Genomic DNA, 20,451 nt, shown 5'->3' on the forward strand with positions numbered 1-20,451 from the left:
CGGACTAACCAATGCCCCAGCAGCTTTCATGGATTTGATGAATAGGGTTTGTAAACCATTCTTAGATAAATCTGTGATAGTATTCATAGATGATATCTTGATTTATTCGAAAAGCAAGCAGGAGCATGAAAAGCATCTGCGTGAAGTGCTAGAAGTCCTGAAAAAGGAAAAGTTGTATGCAAAGTTCTCCAAGTGTGAATTTTGGATTCAAGAAGTCCAATTTTTAGGTCTTGTGGTTAACCAAGAAGGGATAATGGTCGACCCAGCAAAGATTGAAGCTGTAATGAAGTGGGAACAACCAAAAAGTCCTACGGAGATTCGAAGCTTTTTAGGATTAGCTGGATATTACCGAAGGTTTATCCAAGGCTTTTCTTCGATTGCTACTCCATTAACAGCTTTGACCCACAAAGGAGCCACTTATGCTTGGAATGAGAAGCATAAGGAAGCCTTTGAGAAGTTGAAGAAGAGATTGTGTGAAGCACTGATTCTTTCATTGCCTGAAGGAGTTGATGACTTTGCAGTTTATAGCGATGCATCCGGAGTTGGGTTAGGTTGTGTTCTGACCCAAAGGGATAAAGTGATCGCGTATGCATCGAGGCAATTGAAGGAACATGAAAAGAACTACCCCACTCATGATTTGGAGTTGGCAGCGGTAGTATTTGCCTTGAAGATATGGAGGCATTATCTTTATGGCACCAAGTGTAAACTTTTCACTGATCATAAGAGTCTCCAATATCTCTTTAATCAGAAGGAATTGAACATGAGGCAACGACGCTGGCTAGAGTTACTCAAGGACTACGACTGTGAGATACTTTACCACCCTGGTAAAGCAAATGTTGTTGCCGATGCTCTCAGTCGGAAGGTAAACCTTGAAAAGAAAAGGCCAAGAGCGTTGAGAATTGAAGTTGTCTTGACAATTGTGGAAAATATAAAGAAAGCTCAAGAGGAAGCTTTAGAGAAAAATGACCGAAAGGAAAAACGTTTAGGCAAAACGTTAGTGTTCGGTACAAACAACCAAGGGTTGAAGGTATTTCAAGATAGAATTTGGGTACCTAAGACGGGCGGAATAAGAGATCTTCTGATGGAAGAAGCTCACAAGACCATGTACTCGATTCATCCCGGCAGTACGAAAATGTATAGGGATCTAAAACCCTATTATTGGTGGCCGACGATGAAGCTCGATGTTGCTAAGTATGTGGCCGAGTGTGTAACTTGTGCTAGGGTTAAGGCACAACATCAGAAACCGTATGGGAGTTTAGAACCTTTACCCGTACCCATGGGTAAATGGGAAGACATCACCATGGATTTTGTGACTAAACTGCCTAGAACAAGGAACGGTCACGACATGATTTGGGTGGTCGTTGATCGCTTCACTAAGAGTGAGCATTTCATAGCAGCCAAAGAGAAGTGGTCTATGGATAAACTTGCGAATTCTTATGTGAAGGAAATTGTGAGGCTTCATGGTGTTCCGTTAACGATTGTGTCCGATCGTGACAGCCGTTTTACCTCAAGGTTTTGGAGGAGTCTACAAGAGGAATTGGGTACCAAGTTGTGTTTGAGTACAGCTTACCATCCGCAAACCGATGGTCAGAGCAAGCGAGCGATTCAAACATTGGAGGATATGCTGAGAGCATGTACCCTAGAATTCCAAGGTAACTGGAATGAACACTTACCTTTAGTAGAATTCTCCTATAATAATAGTTTCCACTCAAGCATTAAGATGGCACCTTATCACGCTTTGTATGGGGAGAAGTGTCGAACGCCATCATGTTGGCTGGAAGCTGGGGAAAAGCAGTTTATGGGACCTGAAATAGTCCATGAGACTGCTGAAAAGTTGAAAGTGATAAGGGAAATGATGTTAGCTGCTCAAGATCGACAAAAGAGTTATGCTGACAAGAAAAGACAACCGATATCCTTCGATGTTGGAGATTCGGTTTTACTTAAAGTCTCGCCGTGGAAGGGACTTATAAGATTTGGTAAGAGAGGGAAGTTGAGTCCAAGGTTTATTGGACCATTTAAAGTTCTTCAGAGAATCGGGAATTAAGCTTACAAGCTAGAGTTACCGGAAGAACTAGAGGGTATTCATAACACCTTTCATGTGTGTTATTTGAGAAAGTTCACAGGAGATGCGCCCGACATAATTCCGATTTCTGAGTTAAGGTTGGATGTAAACAAGAGGTTGATCGAAGAACCTGAGGCAATCGTTGACCGTAAGACTATGAAGTTACGACGCAAGATGGTCGATTTAGTGCTTGTGCGCTGGAAACATACGAATGGACCAAATCTCACTTGGGAAACGGAGAGTGACATGATGAATCGCTACCCGCAGTTGTTTGGTGATATGTGATTCCGGGGACGGAATCATCATAAGGGGGAGAGAATTGTAACACTTGTGTTTCTAGCCTAGGCATTTATATTGAGTTGATAGTCTAGGTTAACCTTTGTAACTCATTTTGAAGAAATGAAAAGGAGTTATGTGAATATTATGTGAATTATGTGTTTTATGCTTAATTATTAGGGCTTAATTAATTAAGAATAAAAATAAGCGTCAAAATTAAAGTGTGAGATAAGCCCGATATCTTTACATAAAGTTGTAGTGGTCGAAACAAGGATTTTGGGGATATAAAGAATACCAAAATCCAAGTTATAACGAAGAAGTTATGACCTGTCGAAGTTTCGCGACAAAACTGGCACGGTGCTGAATGTCGTAAAAAGTGAGTTTTTGATAAACTATTTTTTAGCCTTAGTAATCTAAACGAAAGTTGTAGTATTCGTTAAACCGAGAAGTTCGATAAAAAGAACGCCCAAATCTGACTTCGTATGAGAAAGTTATGATTTTTCGAAGTTTCAGCGTAGCAGTAGACAGCTAAAAACTCGAATTTTAGATCGAGCGATTTTTAGCCGATACAACCTAAACGAGAATTGAAGGTCTCGTCATTAGGAGCACAACGGTAAAAAGTCTGACGAAAACGGACGTCGGATGAGGAAGTTATGAATTTTTAACGGATTTCCTGTCCCGGTCTGTTAAAAATAATAATATAAAATTTAAAGTCAAAATTAGCCGACGAAGTCTAAACGGAAGTTGTAGATCTTAATTTTAGCTACGCGTGCATATAAAGAACGTCAAAAACGGAGCTCGTATGCGAAAGTTATGGATTTTAGAAGTTTTGGCGCGAAAACCGAGAAATTTCGCATAGTCACAATTGCCACGTCACCCTCGCTTAGAAAGTGACACGTGTCCTGCTGAGTCACCTGGCTGCTGAGTCACCGAGGCTGCTGAGTCATGCGAGCCACGTGTCCTCTTCTGATTCGACCGAGGAGGAGGCCCAATCCGAAGCAGCCAGCTCCCCAGCCGAAGCTTCGCCCAGCTGCCGCGTGTGTCCGAGCCTCGCATAGCCTAGCTCCGAGCCTCGCAGGTGCGCCAGCAAGCCGCGGTCCACTTAGAAGCCGACAGCGAGCCCTCACATGTGCGAGCCATGTGCGAGCCATGCGAGCCATGTGCAAGACCCCCCCCCCCCCCTGCGAAGCCTCTTAGCCGTCGGATCAGGAGACTTCTCAGCCGTTGGATCAAACTTCGGACCCTATAAATAGAAGGGTACTTGCGAGGGTTTCCGGTTACTTTTGGAATTTAGCCATTTTTAGCCCCTCTCTCCATATTTTCTTCATCTTAACATCCTGCAAAGCCCCGGTATCAATTGTAAAGCCCAGAATACCCCACGAAGTGCCCGAGAAGCCCGAAAAATTTATCTTTTCGGTTTCGAAGCCCGACTTTTACAAAGCCCGGTTTCTCAATAAAACTCCCGGTTTTATTAGAAACGATCGTTTTAGGAAACGAATTGTTGCCCGATTATCATCAAATCATGTGAGTGTATAGTCACTTTCATTTTACACATAGATATGAAGTATTTACCTTATAATACGTGCTATGTGTAAATATATTAATTATTTATTTGAGGTGATTGTTGTGTTGATGTTTTATACAAGTTTTAAACTGTATAAGTATTTTTATCTACAAATATGTTGGGTAGAACATGGGTAGATTGTGATGTGTGATAAAATAAAATTGATGAGAGGCCTCGATGTGTTTTGAGATCCAGTCATCTAGCGGAGTTTGGATGACGACCACGGACTTTCTAGACAGTCCAGTGGGAAACATTAGCAGGTCCGCAACCTGTAGGTGTTAATGAACTAAGAGTGTTCATTCGCTGTACTCCATCCCCCTCATGGTTGCCTTTAGGACATGTATGGCTGAGGAAACCCCTTAGCAGTAGTGTCCATCCCGATGATATTCTTTAGGCTAGGTCCCTTGTGACAAGTGTTTAGGGACATAAAGTGAGGATAACAGGAATGGGTAATCAGGGTTATTGTTGATCGATGAACTTAGTAAGTTTATTATTATTGTGGGTTGAAAACCCTATATGCTCACCAGGCTCCCAAGCCTGACCCACTCAGCTTTTTATGTTACAGGTAGTGGACCCCGAGCATAGTCGGAGGACAACGAGAGGTTTTTGGATTATAGGCCAGTAGTTGTAAATAACTGTTGAAAGGCTTATAATGTCTTGTTTATGCTTTTGGATATGTATCGGAACATGACATCCCGAGGTTTTGATATATATATGGAAAACATATACCTTCTTAATGAAGGGTTTTGATAAACTTTTATCATATTTTGTCTGGGGACCAATTCCGCAACATCTTTTAAAAAGATTTCTCTGATTTTATTTTAAAAAGCATAAATTAAATCGGTCTTTTCTGGCCGAGAAATTAGGGGATGTCACACAATCCATTGCAATAGTCAACCGGAAATTGGACGGGCGCAAAGTGCTATGTATAATGGTAACTCATGACATATCCGTCGAAGACACAACACCATTCAACGAATACTCTCAATTGGAGGTATCTCAATTAACTACATAAGGTCCAAGGATAACATTGTAGATCCACTAACCAAAGGGTTAAACAGGGAGTTAGTTACAAAATCGTCAAAAGGAATAAGATTAAAAACCATGAACGAATAAGTTATTATGAAGGAAAACCCAACCTAGTTGACTGGAGATCCCAAGATCTAGGTTCAATGGGACAACCTACTTGCATATAACATATGTGGATCACTGTGGGGATCAACCCCAACCCATTCCTATAAATAATAGTGATGCATGTTAAGCTTATAGTAGTTGATGCTAAGTTCATCAAGCTTTAGCTTTTAATGATTATGATATAATCACCTATGTGAGAGAGAAGTGGGGTCGCTTCAAAGGGAATTGTATGGGCAAGTTCCTAAGGGCTCTTACAGAACCAAGCAAATGTCCACGAACATAACGTACACATCAATAAGAACCTAACTAGGTCAGGTAGAATCATGTGAGTATGTATAGACTATATACACCAATGACAGAACAGTTCTAGGACATTGAGTCTACTGGTCCTCTAGTAAAATAAATATGTATCTTAAGGGAATGTTCAAAGGGTCAAACTTATTTATCCTATGCATGTTTCAACTGCTGGATTTTACCTAAAGCATATTGGAATTACGGAAGCCGAAACAATTTTCATTCATGTGGGGGATTGTTGGAAAATTAATTTTATTAATTTCCAAATATGGATTTTCTCCATTTTTGAGCACGAATTTCGAATTTTTAATGTAATAAAAAAGGAAAAATGATTATGTATTTGTGTTCTCATTCGTGTTGACATATCACACATCCAAAACGGATTAGAAATGAATGAGAAATTACCTATCAAAGTGTGGTAGTTAGAAGAGGAAAATAAGTGGGTTAAATGGTTTTAACTCATGCCACATTGATAGGTGTGACAACCCGAAATTTCCACTTTGAACAAACCATATCAAGCCAATAGAAGTTAGAACAGTTACAGTGAAATTCCAGACTTTGGGTATAAGTTTGAGTATTTCAGGATTAGCACTTAAGGAGATATCAGGAGAGTGGATGCACTAGGGTTTTGTGCAACACTGTTATTCCAATACTCTATGATATTAGAGTTCATTTCGGGAATAAAATATTTTCTGCCAAAAATCTCAGGACTATATATAGAAATCTGAACCATATTCATTCATTAGTTACATTTCCAACTAGAGAAAAGCCGAATTCTCTCTCACGGATCTTCGGGTTTTTATCCCAAATTGTGAGTACTTCTATCTAGTTGTATAGTATAGCTTAGATTGTGTTTTATAACATCAAAATCGGATCAAAACCCCAAGATTCGGGAGTTTACCGCCCAAGAACACTTGGAGAGTAAACTCCTTTTTAAGGGCCAAAAGAGTGCCAAATGTCCCTTAAAGCTTTGGAACTCAAACTAGAAGCCTCCATTACATGTTTTAGACCACAAAATCACTTAGAAACAAAGGGTGAAAGAGAGTTCACGGCCAAGGAAGTTCTTGGGCCGTGACTCCATTTTTATGTGCCAAAATGCCCTAAAAGCCTTCCTTAAGCCAAGAGACTAATTTAGACATGTACCTAGATGAGTTTAGGACTAGCAAACACCCTTAGAATACCAAGAGGAAGGTGTTCACGGCCCAAGAAGTTCTAGGGCCGTGAACTCCATAAAATAGTGCCAAAGGGTGCTATAAACACTCCTAAAGCCTTGGACAATTTCCTTGCTTCTTTCTTGGATAAATTAGGGACTTGAAGACACCACAAACACCCTCCTAAGGGAGATTACGGCCGTAATCTCCATGGGATATGGTCCATGGGCCGTGAACTCCTCAAAGGAGTTAAAAGGAAGCCCGAACACTTGTTTAAGACTAGAAGCTCTTCACCACTTAAGTTGTAATAATGTTAAGCTTCATTTAGTGACCTAAGAGAGAGTTTACGGCCAGGAGTTTACTCCCCTGGGCCGTAAACTCCAACACATATGGTCTTTTGACCATAAACTCCCATAAGAGGTCTTGCACTCCTTTGTCGCAACCCATTAGCCTCCTAGCACTTGACCAAAAGTGTTTTCCTCTCATTAGGATGTTTATACATGTTTAATTAGTGTTATAATCACTAATTGTTTATATACATATGTATTCATATGTAATTAGGACCATTGTGTGTGTCTAAAGTCTTCATTTAACACCTAGCAGTCCTACCTCTTCGGTTCATCCGTGTCACCCACAACAGGTGAGTTCATACCCCTTCATCAATGTTTTAACTGTTTTTAAATGTTTTATGATGGGGATACAAGTTGAAATATGCTAATTATTATATCAATCACATGTGATTAATAAGCAGCATTCAAATGATTAGCTACTCATTAGCCGTTTTACCAAACAGTTTCCTTCAAATGTTTTTCATAAACACTTTATGTGTTTAAAACTCCTTATTACACTGTACCTTTTATTCTGTATGTTTCAATTCAAACTTATTTATAATTTTATTTCAAACAAATGTTTCTTTATACTAAATTGTTTTATCAAACCCATGCCTTCAAACCGTTTTATAGATTGACATCAAGTCGATCTTTTCTTAAATGATAATTATGTTCAAAGGTTTTACAAAACTTATTTTATGCTTTTATATTATAAATTGCATGCCTCTATATGTATGGTTATATAAGAAATGTTTAAAAGACTTAGGAAGGCTATCCACCCTATTTCCTTTTCGTTCTTGAGATGTGGTCTGGTGGGATATCGGGTACCCGTCCGAAGGTCTTTTAAATATTAGTTATATATCATGTGTACATATATATTCATAAAGGTCCTTCCAGTTCATCCAATGCCCTTGGGTAGCAAGGGTATACATCCAGGTCCATACGTACCGGTTAGATTACTAGTAAACTACCATATGGGTAGTTTAGGAAGATACTAGAACTATTTACTAGAACGCAATATCATACAATGAGTCAGTTCATTCATGAGTCAATACTTTCTAGAACATTACAGTACATTACTATACTTGCTAGATAGAGAGAGCATACATTACAGCTAGAACATTACAGTACATTACTATACATGCTAGATAGAGAGAGAACACACATTACAGCTAGCACACGTAGAACATTACAGTACATTACTATACTATTACATGATCACACTTACATGAGTACTATTACATGATCACACTTACATGAGTATAATTACATGATCACACTTACTTGAGTACGCTTACATATACATAGAACAGATGTTACTAGGTGCTATAGCATGGAACCAGTTCAGGATCTAACTATACCGATGAATCACAACGCAATTGTGATAGTTATATCGAGTATACATGATCATAGTAATGTGGATGCTCACGGCTTGCATACATGCAGGGGTCGTGGGTAGGTCCCAAAATCCCTTTGATAGGGGAGCATATAGTCTGGGATCTAGACATCACATTATACCTTATCCCTCAAATAAGGCAGTTGAGTACCGATGTAGTTATTTATATCAAATACTACAGTACTTAGAAGAATTACCCTAGACTTAAGGTAATTGGTACGGTTGTAGTTCGGCACTAAACCATAGTACTATTTCATTTTTCCCATTACATGCACTTCGTGAATATTCACACGACGCACAGTAATGTAGAAAACTATATTTTTGGTTAATGATAGTCAGACTTGGGAAAATACACATTTTTACTAGAGACACACACACAGACACTAGATGCCTTGGTAGAAGGTTACATAAAGATCAGTTAAGTCTTGGTAGAAGACTCCCTGTTATAATAGTAGGAATCATAGGGATTTCTAGGGTTTTTCAAACATTTACAGTTGTTTTACAAACATGTTCATACTTACAATTCATATACATTTTAATACTTACAGTTCATATACATACAAATTAAGACACTAAAATACTTATGATCTCACCAGCTTCAAAGCTGATACTCGCTTTCAAAATTACTTGTATCCTCAGGTCATCATAGACAGGTACCGGTGCAAGGATTAGGGAAGATGGAGCTCGTTCAAGACTCATCTTTCATTTTGATTTATGCTTTAGTGTTTATCAAAATTTGACAAAACACACTTGTATAATAGTTATATTATTAATGCAATGGATGATGTTGTTGCTTGTTTACTATTTTTCATTGTTGTGATACTGTACATGACGTCCTCCGCCCCAGAACGTTTCCGCCGTTCTTGGTTTTGGGGTGTGACAGATTGGTATCAGAGCATTGTTTATAGTGAATTAAGTATATTAACCCATAAAAGATATACTAACTATAAATACATAAGGGATTAAAAATACTCTGACCAAGAGTTTATACTTTAAATAATAAAATATTTAATAAAGTATACGTGCCTGCATTCATACTAAAATCAGTGACAGTACAAAAGAATTACGATTGTTGGGCAACACAGGTGGGCTTAGAGACATATGGTCAAAACTGGGAAGATATAGCCTGATCACCTATATTATCCGAGGGTTGACTAGCATGTGCCTAAGTTTAATTGTGTGGTTGCAACAAGTCTAAAATCTTACCAACCCTACCACAATGAGAACAGTAGAACATAACATTAAACTTAAAATACTATAGGAGTATTTGGTGTTACTATAAGTACGTTATACTTGAGAACTAAAACGGGATCTTCATTACTAAGTTGATAGTTGCTAAGTGGATACACTAAGGCTATATGTAATTAGGATGTTATAGACTTAGAATCTGTGAAAATTTTACTTTACCCCTATTCTGTGTGAATTTGGAGTTAAGATCACATATTCGAAGGCCTATCCTGTTTCGATTACATATAACTGGTATGCACTTCACAAATAGCGATGTAACTAATGAAGATTTTCTAAATAATTATCTTGATAGTTCGTCTAATAAATACATTGTAATTCATTCCGTTTAGCCTAAATAAACCATCATATCTAGTTTATCTATTATGGACGATGAAGTTGAGTACTTTACTAAATGGTTTGGTTTTCATATTATATGACTAATAAAAAAAAACTAATCTATAAAGGTTAAATTTGATTGAGCACATATGTTAAAAATATATAATAATTGGTTAACATTATAATAATTAGCTGTCTAGTGTGTATCCTTTGTATTTTTAATTTTTCAATTTACGGGTCAATTTGTAATTTAGCTTGTTTCCTTTTTGATGTTTTTTCTTTACGTTATAACGTAAAAATTAAAAAAGTAAGAATTAAAAACTGATATTAAAAAAGGTGGGTTCAATTGAGAAAATAAAAAAAAAATTGAGAATGGGGAAATTATTCTCCGCCACTCATTTAATCTAAGCATAAAAAGACACGGTGGCAAACTTGTAAATATGATAATAATCTTCAATCTTAAATACGTAACTATATAGAAATTTCGATCGTTCATCATCCAAATTTTTCCTCTAACCTTCAACAATCATCCAGATTTCTTCAGTTAAACCATCATCAACATCATCCGGTGTTAATCAATCATCGATCTTCGTCAATAACATGTTTATCAACATGATTCAACAGTTAACAACAAAAATTCATTTTTGGTTCTTTTAATCCAACCTTCAATTCTGCTTGAATACGATCAAATCTTCAACATCTACGATTAATTATACTCTCAGCGTTATTAGATCAACATCATTGATAATCAACAAAAAATCCACTTCATATCATTCATTCAACATCGATTCTCAAATAAAACTTCAAAATTGAGGTTAGAAAAAGATCAAATCATTTTTTTTTGAAAATTTTCATATAATTATCTATCTATCTACTATTTTGTAAGATTTAAATAGTCAAAGTATCATGTTTTTAACATTTTTAAAAAAGTTAAATTGCATGTACTCCAACTGTTTGATGAAATGCATAAACTAAATTACCACGTTATATTCATATATAAATATGTTTTCTCACCTGAATCGGTATATTATTATTAAAACAAAAAAACGAATATGCAAGTCTGTATGTTATTCATATGTGAATAACATATAAAAATTATATATATATATTTGTGAAAACACATTGTAATATTCATATGTGAATATAGTGTGTAATATTCATAAGTGAATATATCATCTAATATTCACAAGTGAATATACTATGTAATATTCACATGTGATATACCATGTAATACTATGTAATATTCAGATATGAAAATATTATCTAATATTCATAAGTAAATATACCATCTAATATTCACAAGTGAATATACTATGTAATATTCACAAGTGAATGAATCGTCTAATATTTAAATATGAATATACTATGTTTAGTATATATGCTATATTCACATATGAATGATACTTAATTTGTAAAAAAAGTTAATCGTAGTTTTTATTCATAAGTGAATAACGAATGTATTGTAGTAAAACTTGATTCATTTTATTCATTTATGAATAACGGTAACTGAAAATATAAAAAAAAAAAAAATTTATTTTATCTTAAAACTATATCAATATGGATGTTTATTTGTAGAGAATAAAAAATCATGAATTTTGGTATATTTGAAATCATTTTTCGATAAAAATAGTTTCTTAAAAATTAAAAAAAACAAAAAACTATGTTTTTGTATATATTAAGGTAATGCTTAGCATAGTTTAAGGAAATATGTTTGGTTGGAAAACACATATCTATTCCTTTCTCATTTCCGCTGGTATGACGGAGGCTTTTGCGGTAAAAATAAATGCACCAATGAGAATTCAAGAAATAATTAAATCACTAATAAATAATAAAAGGGTATAAGAGTAATCTACACTATAATTAATTATTGTAAAAGAAAATAAAATTAATCAATATCCCACTAATTTAGGTTATCAGTTTCATATAACACCACCACCCACCGATTCCCCCTACTTCTCTAAAAATCATCGTTCTAAACACAACTCCAAACCCCATGATTTCCAGTCAAGCATCCACACGCAAACATGATCTGAAACACGCTTCTATTCGTGAAATGACCCATATAGTGCACCCGTGTCGGAATACAAGCCTTGAACTCGTCACCGTGCTCCGGTGATAACGGAAACACCACGAGCTTATCAACCTCCGAGGCGGCAGGCAGCGGATGCCGGTTTCTTGTTGCGGAGAGGAAACGATAGAAGAAGGAAAACCGGAACAGCGTCGGCAGAGCCTCAAGAGGCCGCCAGTGGCCTTGCCGGTTGAAACACGAGTGTGAAGGGGGTGGCGGTTCACGTCTTCAACAACAACTTTGCAACACCTGTGATGGAGGCAAAAGGCTGGCAGCGGCGGAGGAAGTGAGAGGGGTGAAGATGGCGGCTGGGTAAACTCCGAATGGATGGTGGTGGCTAGAGAGAAGACGAGTTAGGGTTAGGGTATGGGAGTTGTTACCTTAAAATGGGAGGGAAGATCATTGGGTTCAAGTCTCGTGCTCCATATTAAACTTTCATCCTTTTTAACAAGTTTAGTCCCTCCCCCACCAAGCCTTTCCAACTTGAATCCAATATTTACCCTATCTACCCTGGCTTTGGAATTCTTCTTCAAATTAAATCCGGTAATTACCATTCGTTTCCGATAGAATATGTTACAAATTCTTTAAGAATATCCAAAACCATTATGCAAGAATAGTTTATTCTGTAAGAATATTTTATTGTTGTATTCTATTATAATGCTTTGAATTGTTTAATTTTTGAAAATTGATTATCTTTTCTTTGTGGATTTAGGTTTTGAAGAGGCTAACATTGATGTGGAGAAGGAAGAAAACATATAGAACGAGAGTGTAATATACCAGAATGTGTTATGCTACAATGTATAAAGTGTTGCTTAAAAATAATATTCTTTCAGAATAGATTAGTGTTTTTGTTAGATTTTGATGTTTTTTTTTTTATTTTTTTTTTCTTTCAGAATGTTGTTATTATTCAATGAATCATAGTCATACAATGTAATTATTGTTTGTTATTAGTTCAAGAATTGATTTGTGTATTCTTTCAGAATGTATTTACTAGTTTATGGTTGACATTCTACCATTCCGACAGAATAAAATCGAAAAATATATTTACTAGTTTATGGTTCGCATTCTATCATTCTTACAGAATAAAATCGGATTTTTAAATTTGAATTAATTTAAAATATTCCGATTTTTAAAAAAATAAAAGAATTAATCATCCCTAAAAATCCGAAAATTTCATTTTTTAATATAGGTTAATTGACTAAAATGCCCTTATGTTGAAATTTGTGTGATTATACGATACATGTTATCATATTCTACTATCATAGACCCTCAGATCATGACATTTGATTATATTCCATCCGATGGTCCAGATCTGTGCATTCTGGCACACAATAGTTAGTAAAAACAAAATAACCTAACCCATATATATATATATATATATATATATATATATATATATATATATATATATATATATATATATATATATATATATATATATATATTATTTTAAGATTAAATTTTAACAAATTTCAAGTAATTAATTTAAATTGAAAAAGACAATACCATATTGTAACGTTCCAAAAATCTAAGATTTTTTTTCATTTTTAAAATAATAAATCATACAAACAAGTTGTTCCAAAACCGTTCAAAGTGAATATATCATTTACACATCAGAGAAATATCATTAATCGTCAATGCAGAAAACTCTAGGGCGATGATGTGTAGTTACGTCGGACCCTTCCCTTTCGAACCGAAAGTACCTGACACCATAAATATGAAACCGTAAGCATAAAGATTAATGAGTTCCCTAAAATATCACATAACATACATAAATTTTCCATGGGCTACCCCCATGGTCTGACATCCAAGTGTCATGGGTTACTCTCATGGTCTTTCCTTGAAATGCCATGTACTGCCCTCTTGGTCTGATATCCAAGTTTCATGGGCTACCCCATGGTCTTTCATACAAATGCCACGGGCTACCTTCGGGGTCTTCCAGGCAAGTATCACAAAGACAACTAGCATTCCACATAACAAGTAGTGGGTCGGCATTAGAGCCTTCGACCCATGGATATAGTGAGAAAACTCACCTCACAGATTGAAAGAATAGTTGCACCGATCACTGATCTAAAAGTTATCTCTAGTGGTCACCTAAAAAGGAACCCAAATCTCAAACTATAAATCAAATTACCTAAAATGTCCTTAAGTCAAACTTGGTCAACTCTGGTCCAAGTTAAAGTCAATGGTCAAGGTCCAAAAGTCAATATTTCTTCCCAGCGGAGTACGCCCTGTGTACCAAGAGAGTACACCCAACGTACTCTAATGTTGACCAAAAGTGGGGTGCTGACCGCGTACGTGCACCGTACCACCAGGTATGCCCGACCGCGTACGTGCACCATACCACCAGGTATGCCTAATGTACGCAACCTAATCCCAAAACTCCATTAAGAGCTTATTTCATTAAGTTCTCACATCCAAAACTCAGACCCAATCTCAAAATGATGTCCTAAGTCATAAAGTTTCCAACTTTATGGCTTTGCAAGGCTATAAAGTGCTTAATGTCCAAAACCCTAAGTTCTTAACCCAATAAGACATCACAACTCTTGCATGGAAGGGATAGACGGGCCAATATCATATTTTTATTGTTCATAATAGCTTTATAATGGATAAAGTTTCCAACTTTATCCATGAGAATGGTCCCAACAAACAAGATCTAGTCTTTAAGTCTCAAAGGGACCCAAAAGTTCATCTTTTTCAACTTAATCCATTAAGTACACATCTCCAACTTTCAGATCTGAATCAAAATCATGTTTAGATGGATAAAGTTTCCAACTTCATCCATAATAAGGTCACAAACTTTCAAGATTTTAACTCCATGCACTAAAATGACCAAAAGATCATAACATCCAAAACTAGCTAGATCTAACAAATGCATCATCAAGATTCAAGCTTTATACCTCTAGAAGATATATCAAGGTGAACAAAGTACATATCTACAAGCTCCAAAGCAACTAACACTTCTCCAAGAAGTTCCTTTTTCTCCAAGGTGCACCATGCATACTCCAAAGCACTTAAACACACCTTCTTTTAGCACATAATGCTCAACTAGGGTTAGGGTTTCATGGAAGGGGTGTTGGAGGGGTGGAGGCTGAGAATGGAGTGGGTTTGGGGAGTTAAGGAACTTAAATAGGGCTCAAACCACGAAAACAGGGATTGGAAATTAATCGTGTACACCCATCGTACTTAGGGTGCCTTAGCACGCCCAACGTACGCCCCTTTGTACTCCCAACGTACACCCCTCTGTACGCCCAGTGTACTCAGCATAACCCAAGACCAACCAAACTTCAAACGGGAATAACTTCTTCGTTATAACTCTGATTTTGATGTTCTTTATATCCACGGAAAGGCATTGAGGAGCTCTACAATATTATCTAAATATCTTGGACTAAAAACTTCTCGAACAAAAATCCATATTTCATGCAAGAACCCGACCTATGACTTTTCCCGTTTTACACTTTGACTCCAAAACACAATTTAAAGGTTTGGATCTCATAACCATCATTACCTCCTTCTAAAAGGTCTAAACATATCTTTCTTAAGGCCTAAAGCCTTTACACAATCAACTTCCGACCCACGACCCTGAATTACATAATGATCCCGAACAGGGTGTTACACATAAGTTTTGTTGAGTTGTTGATAATGGTAGAAAAAATAAAATAAAAGTTGTAGATAGTACATGTTCGACAAAAGTAGCTGGAAACCGAAAGTTGTAGCTTTTATTTATATAATAGTTTTCTGCACAAATAACTATAAATCTAGAGAATGTTAGAATGAGATGACAAAATCTAGATGTCATTCAGTGGATAAAACTCTATTAGGCTGTGTTTGGCGCACCACAGCTAGCTGATAAGCTACCTTATTTTTCGAGGTTTTTTATGTTGTTGTGTTTGGTAAGCAAAAAAGTAGCTTTTAAGCTAGCTTATAAGTTAGCTTTTTAAAAAGCTACTTAGACTAGCTTTTTATGAGCTTTTTTTAAAAATTTTCCAAATGCACCCCTTAATTAATTATAGAAACACATACTCCTACATGTCCTTTTATGTAATTTTATATATTTCACTTAGCTTTTCAACTAGTTTTACCAACCGTTATTTTTTATCAGCTAGCTTTTCAGCTATCAGCTAGTTTTTTATTTAACAGCTAGCTTTTCAGCTATTAGCTAACTTTTCAGCTAACAATTAGCTTTTCAGCTAGTACGCCAAGCATAGTCTTAATATGAGATGATACCTTAGCATTCAATGGATTTGAAGTTTAATGGTCTTTGAATTCTTTAATGAAAAAAAAAGTTTTTAATTTTTAAATATACTACAAATTACATTTTGTAATATTATATTGAAATTTGTAGTTTTCCATGCATTGTGAGAAAAAAATAATAATAAAGTTGTAAGGATTATAGAAAGATGACGTGACAATACATTGAACTCTATTGTGGATGCCCTAAGTTATAACCGATTAAGGGGGTGTTTGAGATTGCTTTTTAAGTGACTTTTGACTTTTCCAAAAAGTAAAAAATTCTAAAAGATGTTTGGCACTTGCAAAATGCCTTTTGAAATTAACTTTTTGGCAAGAAGGAATTGATGGTTTTTCGAAAGACAAGAAATCATGATTTTTTGTGACTTTTGCCTACTTACAAGGTAAATTACCTTCAAAAGTAAAAAAATATTGGGCAAACACTATTTAAAATGACATTTTGACTTTTGCCTCCTTAAAAATTAAAATAAAAAAGTCCTTTTATAAAAAGAATTTTTCATTTTAAAAAACAATCCCAAACACTCCTAAGAACTCATTCGCTTGAAATTTTATCCCACCTCTAGGTTATAATACACATTAAAAAAAATAGATCAAATATAAATTTCGACAATAAATCTCTTGCCAATTCAATGATAAGTTTGCAACATAAAATACTTCAATGTTGTAACAAAGTTTATTTGGTTTAGAATACATGGAATTATATTGCATGTGGTTTTTTATGGATCAAAAAGATAAAATATAATCTACTAATCCCTTCAATGACTGGTGAGACGACCCACCTTCTTCAAGAGAGAGATTGACCTTTTCCTTAAGACTAGTTATTCTCTCCCGAATTTCTTCTCCTTCTTTATCCATCATTACTCTTTTAATAGCCTTCTTAATCCCCACCCTGTCAAAGCTATCCTCCAAGAAAACACCAATCTTCCATACATCGCTAACGTATCTTGCATTTACTGGTTGGTCGACAAAACAAGGTGAACAAACCATAGGAACTCCTTCACATATGCTCTCCAACGTTGAATTCCATCCACAATGAGTCCAAAAACATCCGGTTGCTGGATGAGCTAACACGTCTTGTTGAGGAGCCCATTTCACTATACGTCCTCCATCACCCACGCTTTCTAGGAACTTTTCTGGCAATGCTTCAAGCCATTGTGAACCAGGAACTATCCCTGGTCTAACCACCCACAAAAATGGTAAGCCGATATTCGCCAGCCCATGGGCCACTTCTTGAAACTCTGACTCGGTTATAAGTGCAACACTCCCAAAACTTATGTATATCACAGACTTAGGGGCTTGGTTGTCTAGCCATGAGAGAACGCTTCGGTCTTGTTCGATCAAGCTGCTTGAGGACGCCGGGAAGTACTTGTGGAAAGGGCCTAAGGTAAAGCTCGGAATTGAAAAATCATGGGAGATGGTTTCTAGTGCACGTTCTTCGAGTTCTTTGAAGGCGTTCCAAATGATCCCTGATGATGCCTTCATCTGGTGAAGCATGTCGGAGACAAATTCTCCCATAGATTCTGGGTTGTTGGTCATCTTTACGATGTCTTTGACTTTCATAAGTGGAAATTCCGGCACCGATGTCTCATAATTTGAATCTGGAAACATTCCTTCAAAAGTTAGGAAACTATAAACTGCTTGAAAGATAAATTAACCAGGAACCAAACCTTCTTTTGTAAGGTTAAAATAACCACTTTCAGAGGAAAAGGGTAAAGCGACATAAGCAAGGACGCAACCCAGACTGCTTGTCCGGAGCACCATCCGAGGGAGCTTAACGGAATCCGCCACTGCTTGCGTGAAGTGGAATCCGGCATCTGTTATTAGACAAGAAACCGATCCCTCGCCATATTCTGCCAATAACCCAGTCAAACAATCCCGAAATGGATCTTCACAGCTTCTGTTAAGATACTGGAGGATGACGCCGGCGTCTGCCTTCGTTGCCAACTCAAAAAATCGGTCCGAGATGGACTTAAAGGTGAAGTGAGGATAGTTGGAATGAATGGGGGAGTTGTATTCGGCGTGTATGATGGTTATTTCAAAACCTTGGTTGTGAAGAATGTTTGCTAACTGAAGCATGGGATTGATGTGACCTTGGAATGGTAGGGGAAACAATATTATTCTCCGGCGAGTTGCCGTTGATTGTCTCGAACTGAGGATGGTATCTCTTCCATGGGTCTCCATGTGCAAGACTTGGAAGATTTTCGTGCTACAACAACACGATTTAAGTCTCAATTTATTGGTATTGATAGAAAAAATTGTAGTTATAGTCCTTGGTTATATGAATGCATGCTTAGTTTAGTGATTTCATTTTTTATTTTTCTTATCAAGTCCCTTTCTTAAATTATTGTACATAAGATATGCAAGTCTTCGTACCCAAAATGAACTTGATGACTAAAGAAGTAAAGTCAATATTCCAGATTGGAAAGATATTTTTTTCTTAGACTAGTCGAAATTGATCTAAACGTACGATTCTAGAATTTCATTTTTATTGAATTTGAAGTATATAATAAGAACAATATTATCTTACTAAATAATATAATTAAGTTTTCATAATATTTCTTTCTAACTAGCTCAAAATTTTAAAATAATTTAAACATTTAAGTTCAAATTTTGTTTCATTAGAAATATTTGTCTAAATTTTAACAAAAACGGTTATACTTTATATAAAAAAAAGGTTCATTTTAGTAAATAGTAAACAACAAATATTATAGTTAGTAAATTATAATTCATATGATACTATTAGGGTTAGAATGCTTTTCCCATCCAACGTATTCCCTTCATTCCACACAATATATACATACAAGATACAAATGGGCCGCTAAAATATAAATGGGCTAGGCTAAGCGGACTACCTATACAACATACAAAATACATAGATAATATACACTAATATGCACCTGCAGTATGAGCGGGAGATCGAGATCGGACTCTCAAACTGGATCTGAACTCCGTGAAAAGCGATGATGGAAGTCCCTTAGTGAATATGTCCGCGTACTGAAGGCTGGAAGGGACATGAAGGACGCGGACTTGCCCAATAGCGACTTTATCCCGAACAAAGTGTATATCTATCTCGATGTGCTTTGTTTGTTGGTGTTGCACGAGATTAGTCGATAAATACATTGCGCTGACATTGTCACAATAAACAATAGTAGCCTTGGTTAACGAGCAGTGGAGTTCCCGAAGAAGATTGCGAAGCCAACATGTTTCAGCCACGACATTGGCGACACCCCGATATTCTGCTTCAGCGCTAGATCGAGAGACAGTGGCTTGTCGCTTGGACGACCAAGAAATGAGATTGCCACCTAGATAAATGCAATAGCCACTGGTGGAGCACCGAGAAGAGAGACATCCCCCTTAATCCGCGTCAAAGTAAGTAGTGAGGCTCGTAGTGGAGGAGGGATGAATCTAAAGACCATGATCTAGAGTACCTCGAATATAGCATAAGATGCGCTTAAGCACATGAAGGTGAGGCTCGCGGGGATCATGCATGTAAAGGCAAATCTGCTGAACAACATATGCCATATCAGGTCGAGTGAAGGTCAAGTACTGGAGACCACCAACTAGGCTCTGGTATAGGGTTGGATCCTGAACAGGATTGCCCGCATGATCTAACTTCGTCTGAGTATCGGCTGGAGTACGAAATGGGTTGCACGATGACATATGTGCCTGCTCAAGAAGATCTAAAGCATATTTACGTTGAGAAAGAAATAAGCTCGATTCATCTCATGTAACTGAAATGCTAAGAAAATATGAGAGGTTACCCAGATCTATCATGGAAAACTCGGTAGAGAGGAGAGAGATGATGCGTCTAATCAATCCAACCAAGAATGCTGTCAGAATGATGTCATAAACATAAAGTAATAAGAAACTGGTAGAGGTGCCATCCGTATACGTGAATAAAGATGAATCTAATTTGCTGTTAATGAAGCTGACCCGTGTGATAAATTCAGTGAACCAGTGGGACCATGCTCTAGGCGCTTGTTTCAGGCCGTAGAGAGACTTCTAAAGGAGACATACATAATTTGGGTGTTTCGAGTGATAAAATCCTGGAGGCTGATACATATAAACTGTCTCATTTAGCTGAGCGTGTAGGAAAGCATTTTTGACATCCAGTTAGTGAATGGGCCACTGTCGAGAAGTGGCAACGCTCAAAACAGAGTGAACGGTGGCCTGTTTGACCACCGGGTTGAATGTCTCATTACAATCGATATCGGGTCTCTAACTTTTTCCATTAGCAACCAACCGAGCTTTGTACTTGTCGAGAGAACCATCCTCCTTGTATTTCTTTTTAAAAAACGACATGGAATGTACAATATTATCCCTTTTGGGCCTCGGGATAGGTTTCCATGTTTCGTTAGAAATA

At 36.6% G+C, this 20,451-nt stretch overlaps 1 protein-coding gene across 1 annotated transcript; it reads right to left on the minus strand.

Annotated features, from left to right (window-relative positions):
* Window positions 1-16,664: 16,664 nt before the first annotated feature.
* On the minus strand, window positions 16,665-18,339 carry LOC145088451 (UDP-glycosyltransferase 76B1-like). The gene is made up of 2 exons (XM_079026808.1): window positions 17,756-18,339; window positions 16,665-17,686 (listed from the first exon to the last, which is right to left on the minus strand). The coding sequence occupies exons 1-2, from the start codon at window positions 18,267-18,269 to the stop codon at window positions 16,812-16,814; spliced, it is 1,389 nt and encodes a 462-aa protein (XP_078882934.1). The 5' UTR covers window positions 18,270-18,339; the 3' UTR covers window positions 16,665-16,811.
* Window positions 18,340-20,451: the final 2,112 nt, after the last annotated feature.

Source organism: Lactuca serriola, chromosome 2 (genome assembly GCF_051521515.1).
Source record: "Lactuca serriola cultivar US96UC23 chromosome 2, Lser_US96UC23_V15, whole genome shotgun sequence".
NCBI classification, from domain to species: domain Eukaryota; kingdom Viridiplantae; phylum Streptophyta; class Magnoliopsida; order Asterales; family Asteraceae; genus Lactuca; species Lactuca serriola.

Coding starts and splice junctions, on each gene's coding strand:
- LOC145088451 (XM_079026808.1), bottom strand. CDS start 18,269: ATGGAGACCCATGGAAGAGATACCATCCTCAGTTCGAGACAATCAACG. Junction 17,687..17,755: donor TTTTAACCTTACAAAAGAAG/GTTTGGTTCCTG, acceptor GAATGTTTCCAG/ATTCAAATTATGAGACATCG.